General features: G+C 42.2%; 1 protein-coding gene across 1 annotated transcript; it reads right to left on the bottom strand.

Annotated features, from left to right (window-relative positions):
• Positions 1–2,854: 2,854 nt before the first annotated feature.
• On the bottom strand, positions 2,855–6,202 carry LOC133123145 (small membrane A-kinase anchor protein-like). Its single transcript, XM_061233442.1, has 2 exons — positions 5,815–6,202; positions 2,855–3,425 (listed from the first exon to the last, which is right to left on the bottom strand). The coding sequence occupies exon 2, from the start codon at positions 3,275–3,277 to the stop codon at positions 3,002–3,004; it is 276 nt and encodes a 91-aa protein (XP_061089426.1). The 5' UTR covers positions 3,278–3,425; positions 5,815–6,202; the 3' UTR covers positions 2,855–3,001.
• Positions 6,203–9,714: the final 3,512 nt, after the last annotated feature.

Below are 9,714 nucleotides of genomic sequence, written 5' to 3' on the forward strand. Positions count from 1 at the left end.
TAAATCAGCCCAATAGCCCCGTGTCTAATCCAGCGATTACAGGAGAATTACGATGAGTGGTTCCCAATGACCAGCATTCAGCACAAACAAGGTACTAGACAGGGACACATGGGAGAACTTTACACCTGTTACTGCACAATCTGATAGTTACCTGTAACCCCAAATGTATTGCAAAAACAAAGGAATTGGCCCTGCTGTTCCAATACATTTGGAGGGGATTGTATCACTTACACACTGCAGGAGTGAGAGTACTGCTTACCACTGTCACACTGCAGAGAAGTGAGAGTACTGCTTACCACTGAATGCTTAAATGCTTCCTTCAATTTTACAGCCGCACAATTCAATCCGTAATGTTCTGCTAAGAGCACCAAAGACTTGGGCCCTGAGCCATAAAAACACTGACCCACCACACAGTAGCTGAGGGGGGTCATACTCTAGAGGGTGAAAGGGGAGGGGCCTTTCTTAATACAGAGCAGAGACAAACATCCTTATTTCATGTTCATCACCAGAGCACTGTTCTTTGTTTAATTGGTTTACAGTATTTCACTGAATAACAACAGCACTGAAGCTGAATTTAAAGGTTTAACAAAGACAGTGCATTTTGGTACAGCGTGGAAACTGAGGAATTCTCCCCTAAAAGGATGTTTAACAAAATGACATCTTATTCACCCAACATGAAAATGCTGAAAAGTACAGTAGGTCCCTTTGTGTGATCTGTGGGGAACGCTAGGCTGTATTATAACCAGTGCATCCCTGTCTTACAATCCTATGTCAGATGGAGGGTAAACAGATGACAGAGTTCTTAAGAAATCTGATGCATAAGCAGCTTTTTGAAAAAAAAAAAAAAAAAAACATAAATAAGCACCTCTGATTGCTGTTTCAGCAAAATTATTTGGCATTGCAGCATAACTACGAATGTGTCAAAGCAGCTAGTGATTTATTGAGCTGCATGTGTAGATACAGACTAAGGTCCATAAGTATTTGGACAGTGACACAATTTTAAAGGGATGTAATTCCTACACAGTTCACGACATACGGATGTAAATTCCCGTCAAATTACAGCAGAGTCTGCATTTTAATTAGGGGTTACGTACATCCACATGGAGTGAATCATGTAGAAATTACAGCTTTTTAAATAATGTAACAATGTAAAATCATGGGATCCCCATATGGATCAATGTAGTCGGACAGGCTTATTAAGTGCTGAAATCTCAAGAGAAGGTTTCTTTTTCGTGAAAGTGTTCTGGCCATCTTTTATAAATAAGTAGAAATAATAATAACTGTGGGTGTGTGTGTGTTTGGGGCATGATGTCACCTCAAAATACATAATTTACATAATTCATTGTGTCGATGGTCCATAAGATTAGTCTCTCAAGCAGGATTACAGCAGTGGTATTTTTGTTACCATTTATTGTAATGGATTTTCTCTTGGCCTGGATTTTCACAAAGTACAAAGGCCTCATAGCAAAATGCACTCAATAAGCTATCAATAAAATGTTCCCCTATTATATACCTTGTTTAAATGTACGAATATCTTCATCATTTCAATAGTTAAGCATACCAAACATTTTTCATCTCCTTCCCACAACAGCCTGTTCTGTAGGTTTCTCAATGCGCCATGACCATTCATTGGCTGGGTCAAGGTTATGCTTTCAAGCATAGAAGGGGAACAATCTTATACCCCCCTCCCCTTTAAAAAAACTAAACAAAAAAACATTGATGTCACTGTTTGAATCATCCAAACCTCCCTGAAGTCACAGTTTGTGTGTAAACCCCACTGAGCAGGTTGACAGATTGGGCCCTTGTTTTTCCACTGTGTGCATGTTGTGCTGTAAGATGCTGCCAATACACAGTGGAAAGTGTGTTGCATATTTGTTCTGCATATTACAATTGGTCCAATGGCAGTAAATGAAAACTTAATTTACACAAACACACACAGACACATGTGTGCACGCAAACATAAAGTCATTGGCTTTGAAGGTCTCAACATTTTTCCTCAGACAAAGTTCCTTGTTCCCTTATGGAGGGGCATGTAGCAGGAAAGGAGACAGGGAGAGACAGACAGAGACTGTTTATGTTTCTCAGTTTCCATGGAAACGCTTATGTCAGTACTGTGTTGTGGGAGTGTCTCCTCAGGAGCTGAACTGTATGGGTCCTCTGGGACAGGCATAGGGAAGAGCAGCAGGAGGCCAGAGCAGCGTGATGAATGAGCTCTGTCCTGCTGGGCAGAACCAGGCCTCGGAGAGCTGCTCTAATTAGAGCTGTCCTGCAGGGCTGCAGCGGGGCGCAGCTGCAGGGCGGGGCTCTGCACAGCCCCATACTGCACCAGCAGATTGCAGGAATGCAAGTGGACCATTAATGACTTCCATAGTTTCAGGAATAGCACACCGGTCAAGGAGAGAGCAGCAGATTTTCCACAGAACACCACTCCAGCCTGTGACCCAGGATGCTCCTCTTAGCAGCTCACGCTCTCCTCTGGGCAGATGCTTAAAACCTGCTAAGAAGCTTCTCAAAGACAAGCAGCCACTGGCTGAGAAAGAGAACTGCACAGGCTGGGGCGCCTGCACTCTGGGTAGAGTGGATGGTTTGGGTGGGTGGGGGAGCAGGGTGGGGAGGGTGGAGGGTTTGGGTTAGTATGGGTGCTTGGTGGGGAAGGTAGAGGCTTTGGGTTAGTATGGGTGCTTGGTGGGGAAGGTAGAGGCTTTGGGTAGGTGGGGAGGGTTCAGGGTTTGGGTTAGTATGGGTGCTTGGTGGGGAAGGTAGAGGGTTTGGGTAGGTGGGGGAGCAAGGTGGGGAGGACGGAGTGTTTGGGTTGGTGGGGGAGCAGGGTGGGGAGGGTGGAGGGTTTGGGTTAGTAGGGGTGCTTGGTGGGGAAGGTAGAGGGTTTGGGTTGGTGGGGAGGGTGGAGGGTTTGGCTCGGTGGGGGAGCAGGGTAGGCAGGGTGGAGGGTTTGGGTTGATAAGGGTATTATGGACAGCGTGTGACTGGGATGAGCCTGGAGTCATGGCACATCGCACTCGATGTAGGGGATGTCACTGTAGCGGCTGTCTACCTCCGCCCACTGCTGCACAGCTCGGGCCACGATATCCTCTGACAGTCGCTGGGCATAGTCCAGCAGTGCGGGGTCAACCGCTAGGGGTTCCTCCTCGGGCCCCATATCCGCGTTGATGAGGGCCACCCTCTCGGCCCGTGTCCCTTTTCCCGGATTCCGATTTGCACTTCTCAAGGAGCATGCGCCCTGCACTGCGTCCCTGTGCTTGGATTTGATGCACCCCATTATGCGAGTAGTCTAGCATTGGTCTGACAGCTAGCAGGAGGGCTAAGTGTTCAGTGCTGCAGGAGATCAGGTCCTCTTGGTCTCAGTGGTGCGAGAACAGCACTCAGTTTCTCCCCCAACACAGCTTCCTTGCCATCATTTCTACCAGCTGCCATGTGAAGAGAACAGAGATTTCAGGTTTTTATATGAATGTGACCACAGCACAGCCAGGCTAATAAAATACAACAGGGCTCTTTCTAAGAGTGACTCAGCATAATTTCCTGTTACAGGTTATGCAGTCCACTTGATTCCTGTCTTATTGTTATTTTTCAATTCACATAGACAAAAGAGGAAGAGACACAGACAGACTTGTATACAATATATCAAGGGTGCACAAGGGACATAAGTGCCATTTTCCAAATTTTACAGGAGAGGATGATTCTTTGAGTTTTTACCCTTTATTTCAATGTAGTTAAGGATGGCACATCTTATCTTTCTGCCATCTTTTTGTCTGCTACAAACACTTTTTTACTAGTCATTTAGACATCATCTACAATATCAACGAATGGGTGAGTTAATGTCAAATACAAGGAGTGCTACTGTGCTAACCAACCCTACTTCTGGGGTGAGTTGTAACACTAGCTGGAGGTGGATGTAACAGGGACAGAATATTTGCTGAAATCAGACCCATACTATTTACACAAGAACTTGCGCATCAGCCAAAAGTACCAAAAGTAAATTAAATAAAACAAATACAAAGTAGACTTTTAATTTTATACATGAAATATGAAATGGCCCATTTCTAACATCTAACATCCGCTATACAAATATACATGTCTTTTTTATGTCATCCTTTTCAAAATAATTTTTCAAATAGAATACATTATGCTTTTTAATCTTTAAATGTAAAACATCTTTATTTCTAAAAGTCTCTTTCCAAAACAATATACTGTCACGGTGCGTTTGTGCGTGTGTGGGTATGTGTGTGTGCGGGCAGGTGTGTGAGTGAATATGTCAGCTGATTAACCCACTGACACCCCTGTCTGTTTTCCTCTTCCATTGCCTAAGCATGCTGAGAAATAGATAAATGCCAAAAACACAGATTTTCAATCAGAAATAAGTGTCACAACCATCCCCAACCTGGGCAGCCATTACATAGCCAGCTATTTTGGCATGTGGTTTTGAAGCTTCATATTTGACTAGAGAAACTGCTTATTACTGCCAAGGGAGTGAAACAATTTTACCTACAATATTGTTACTGTTGAACAAAAAATAGACAAGCTAATATTTTGGGGGTTTTTTTGCTTAAAACACCCAATATTTAATATAGAGTCGTCAAACTTCTCCTGTGATCTAAAAGGGGAATATGGATCTGGGCAAAAGTGATCACATTGCCACAATTCATCCCTTGTCGGTCAAATTGATGGTGCTACAACTAACCAATTGTTTCAACCATCCCCAGTCACCTCTACTCATTTTGGCTCGAAATGTCACTGACGCCGCTTGCGCACCAAACTCTCGATATACCATAAACTGCACGTGATGCATGAAAACAACTGCTATATCTTCAGTGCATAAACACACAACAATACAAATGGGCTGTAAATGTCACCACGCTGTATCCGTGACGTGTTTTTCATTCCTGGCATCTAAAGCTTGATACCAAAGCAAAATAATTAGACTTTAGTTGACGATGAGTGATTTTAGTATAAGGATGAATCAGTGTACAGTAGCGCAAGTTAACAATGTCTATTTATTTGTAGCATAAATGTGCTGGAGACATGTTAATATTACTAAATGATTACTTTTTTTTATTTAAAAGATATAGCTTTATGAAAGAATGGTAAATGGCCCTGAGGCATGAGTGATGAAATGCAGTAATTGTAACTGAAATAGTTTCAAAACATACAAATCACCCCTTGCCCCGAAAAGCACTGACTATCCATAAATACAATACAGAGTGAGAGAATTTTAAACTTTTAGCGTGCAACACCATACGTTTGCATGCCTATATAACTGAGTAACGCTGTTCTATTATTGTTGTACATAACTTGTTATTGCCCGAAGGTAATTTATTTTTACTTTTACATTTATTTTTACTTATGCTCCAAGATTATTTAGTTGCGAAATAATAATAAGAGCGAGGAAATCGGAGTATAATCGCCCCGATAGAGATAGCCGAAATCGTAAACATTCCCTTTAGGCGGTTGAAAGAAAATGGTGAAACCAAACGCTGACAGTCCTGATTATTGTTCAAGGGCAATGGCAAAGCGAAAATGCATTAAACAAATGTGGTTTACACAAATGTTTGTTTAGTTCTTCCTCTTGATGTACAATATGCGTTACCGTTAGCGTTTTGGAAAGGGATATGCCAATTTGGCTAAGCTTACTTTATCCGTACAAATATATAGGCTACATCATTAAAGTAAAACATGATTCGACAAACGCACAGCCATTCAATTTCGGTATAATGAATAGCACTTGACATGGACCCTATCACCTACCTTTGAAGGTAAATCTAGAAGTTATTAAAATATTACTGTTAAAAGGAAAGTTACCTCTCTGTTTACGTTGGATCCAGGAGCCACAGTCACAGCCACATATCATGCTATGCTCACTGGTGACAAAATCCCTCATGAATCCGTCTGGTTATAGACTGGCTGAAAATATCTAGGCTACATGTAATGTGTTCGTGAGATAGAAATCCATGCATCTCATCCGTATCTCTCAACCACCACGATGTGTTTTAGCCAGTCACCGTGAAACTTGCACGTAGCCGTCGTTCTGTAGAATCATATAAACTGTAAACATCAGCTCCAAGCAATGCATAAGTATTCCTCAGACATTTGCGCGTTTCTGCTTATCCCAAGCACTAGTCTTCGCGCTTTAATCAAGTAAACATTCGGACGAAGCTTCAAATGGATGCAGGTCATCTCAGCATGTCGGTGCCCTTTGGAGTTGGGGGGGTTGTGTTGTTCAAAACGTTTCTGATTGGTGCTCCTAAACTAGTGTTCTTTCACTAGACACTTTATCTATTTATCTATCTATTTATCTATATCTATATATTTCTATTTATTTCACTGGAAAAACTTGGTTCGTAAAGGGTTACTGGGTTACTTCGCTTACATTTCTTCAGTGAGATTTGTTCGGACAATGACGCCCTCTTACGGTAGTTTCTCAGATTTTTCTTGTTGAAAGAAGCATAGCAATTAACAGCAGCGCAATACATGTGGCTTATGAGACGCACTTGCTTGAACTGAGGAAGTATGTCGGAAGCATGTTTTTAATGGTCGATTATTCCGTTAGTTACACGCATTATTCAATCAAAAGCGTCCTCCAAAGCAGTAAGTATATGGAAAGAGTTTGCGCGTTTGTGACTGAGGAAGTTATGGAGCACGTTGTCAACATGTCGGTGCGTGAATGTTCGATATTTATATAAAATGTTTATACTTGCGTTTATTATTTGAAAATTGTGCCCGATTAATCACAAAAGTTTTAAGTGAAATCTTTGCATTTGCTGAAAACCTCAAAAAACAGGAAATTAAATGTATCAGTCCTAACATCAGCCTGCTCTCCCACAAGATGTATCAGCACAGATCTCTTGACAACTGCTACAGCCCTGTAGCCTATTTTCAGTTTGGGCAGAATAAGAATAATTTATACCCCATTATTTACACAGCATTAACATGGCAGCATATACATATGAATGAATATAAATTGGATATATTGCATACAACATTATGACATTTATTCCCACAGTGAAGGTCAAAGTGATTTGATGAAATGCATGCTCAATTAGGTTAAGGTCTGGTGATTGATTTGGCCAGTCTAAAACCTTCCACGTTTTCTCCCTAATGAAGTCCTTTGTTGTGTTAGCAGTGTGCTCTGGGTCACTGTCTTGCTGCATGATGAAGTTCATCCCAATTAGTTTGGATGTGTTTTTCCATAAGTCAGAATATTTTTGTGGACTTATGAATTCATCCTACATCATCAATAAAGATTAGTGAGCCCCCTCTAGAAGCAGCCATGCAAGCCCAAGCCAATGACACTTCCTCCCCCGTGCTTCACAGATGAGTTTGTATGTTTTTCATTATGAGCAGATCCCTTCTTTCTCCACACTCTGGCCTGTCCATCACTTTGGTTGAGGTTCATCTTGATCTCATCAGTCCATAAAACTTTGTTCCAGAACTTTTGTGGCTCATCTCTGTACTTCTTTGCAAATTGTAATCTCTCCTTCCGATTCTAACTACTGATGAGTGGTTTGCATCTTGTGGTATAGCCTCTATATTGCTGCTCTCTAATCTCTTATTTGAACGGTTAATTGAGATACCTTCACCCCTGCCCTGTGGAGATTGTTTTGGATGTCACTGACTGTTTTGTGTTTTTTCTTCAAAGCTCTCGCAATGTTTCTGTCATCAACTTCTGTTGTTTTCCTTGGTCAGCCTGTTCGATGTCTGTTGCTCAGTACGGTTTATTTTTCAGGACATTCCAAGTGCAAGCGATCCACAATGTTGTACAAGATTTGGGATAGCTTCAAACTGGCTTGCTTGCTCTCTGGTCTTAATTGGTTATTTGTGTTTGCTTTTCTAACACAGATGTAGTCTTCACAGGCAAAACCCAAGGCATTTAACCAATCAATCAAACAGGACACACCTGGGCAACAAGAAACACCTGTCAGTTACATGTTCCAATCCTCTCACCTAAATATTGGGTGGTCTGATACAAAAGGTGATATGTTCTAAGTTTTTTTAATGAACTTGTTAAAAAAATACCAGGAAATGACCTCAAACTGAATTGTTTTCATCCATCCATTATCTTAACCTGCTTATCCTAAACAGGGTCGCAGGGCGGCTGGAGCCTATCCCAGCATACTTTGGGCGAAAGGCAGGAATATACCCTGGACAGGTCGCCAGTCCATCACAGGGCACACACACCATTCACTCACACACTCATACCCATGGGCAATTTAGACTCTCCAATCAGCCTAACCTGCATGTCTTTGGACTGTGGGAGGAAACCAGAGTACCCGGAGGAAACCCACACAAACACAGGGAGAACATGCAAACTCCACACAGAGAGGAATTGACCTTGCTGTTTGTTCCAATACTTTTGAAGAAGTCCTATAGAGATGTTTTCTTCTGTTACAGGTCAACAATCTGACTTTTATATGCAGACATTTACCATTCTTATGAAAACTGATATTGACTGGGCACCATCATAATAATTTTTAATGAATGCCATCTCATCTCAGACTTTTTCACTGCTCTCACTTTACTGTATCCAACACTTTTTCACCAATTGAATGCTTGCCACTTTGGACAGTCAGTGAAACTGGCTGCTGCTAGCCTGTCGGTGTGATATGTAATGTCATCTAGTTACTACCTGCACGCAATAACGTTGCCAAACATAATTGGCTCAAATGAGTAGGACCGCATCTTAGCCTGTGTACAGATTTTGCCACTGTCACAAAGGACCAGGCTTACAGCTGGATTAAGGGAAACAAGTGTTGCCCGAGCTCACAATGCAAAAGACTGTGACTTAAAGAAGCCTTGCCGTATCTGTAAGGGAAAGCACCTGTCAGCTCTGCACGTCAGCAAAGTAGCAAGAGTTCCATGGAGAGCCCTCCGGAGAGTGCCACCTTGTATAACTCCAACTCCAAAGATGTTGTACCTTGACCAGCCTTGCTCTGGCGGGAGAGTGCTCCTCAAAGTCATCAAGGTCATCCTTTACCAGGAGCATAGAGCATTTGAGACCTGTGCCATTCTAGACGATGGCTCAGAGTGCACCATCCTGATATCCGCTGCTGCACAGCTCTTAGGACTGCAAGGGACGGCTGAAGACTGTAAACAGTGGATGGTGCATCAAGATATCAAGACACTGCATGGGCCTCTGTATTGTTCACTATCTCCCCAGTGAATGCGCCGCGTGAGAAATTCTCCATCTAGGGCTGGCCCATATCTGCATGATTGTATGCATTGCACTGCTGCCACACAATTGGCTGATTAGATAATCGCATGAATAAGTAGGTTTTCAGGTGTTCCTAATAAAGTGCTCAGTAAGTGTATATCACTTGATGAAATATATATATCAGAGAGCAGTATGATGTTCCCTTCCACCAATACATTTTTTATCATATTCCACTGGCCCGACTAGCCCATCATTGCACAATAGTATTTAACCAATGCTGTTCATATACACAAGATTCAGATTTAATCCACTTTACTTGGCAGGTTACTAAATGATTCCAGAATGAATACACTTGGAATCTTTGTTTTTCTGATTGATTCAGGGTGGAATGCAGTCTACTCTCAGTCCAGGTCCAGCTAGGACCTGCGAAAAAACTATGGAAGGCTCAAAGATCAACGTTGATTCAACGTTTAAAGAAGTTCCTGGTGCACTCGACAATAGCGGCGTACACTGTGCCACAAGAGGGCGACAGAGTGATTGTTTTAGAAGCG

Source organism: Conger conger, chromosome 3, assembly GCF_963514075.1.
Source record: "Conger conger chromosome 3, fConCon1.1, whole genome shotgun sequence".
Lineage (NCBI taxonomy): Eukaryota > Metazoa > Chordata > Actinopteri > Anguilliformes > Congridae > Conger > Conger conger.

What these genes read in the sequence shown, in the direction of transcription:
- LOC133123145 (XM_061233442.1), bottom strand. Translation starts at nt 3,277, where the DNA reads ATGGGGTGCATCAAATCCAAGCACAGGGACGCAGTGCAGGGCGCATGC.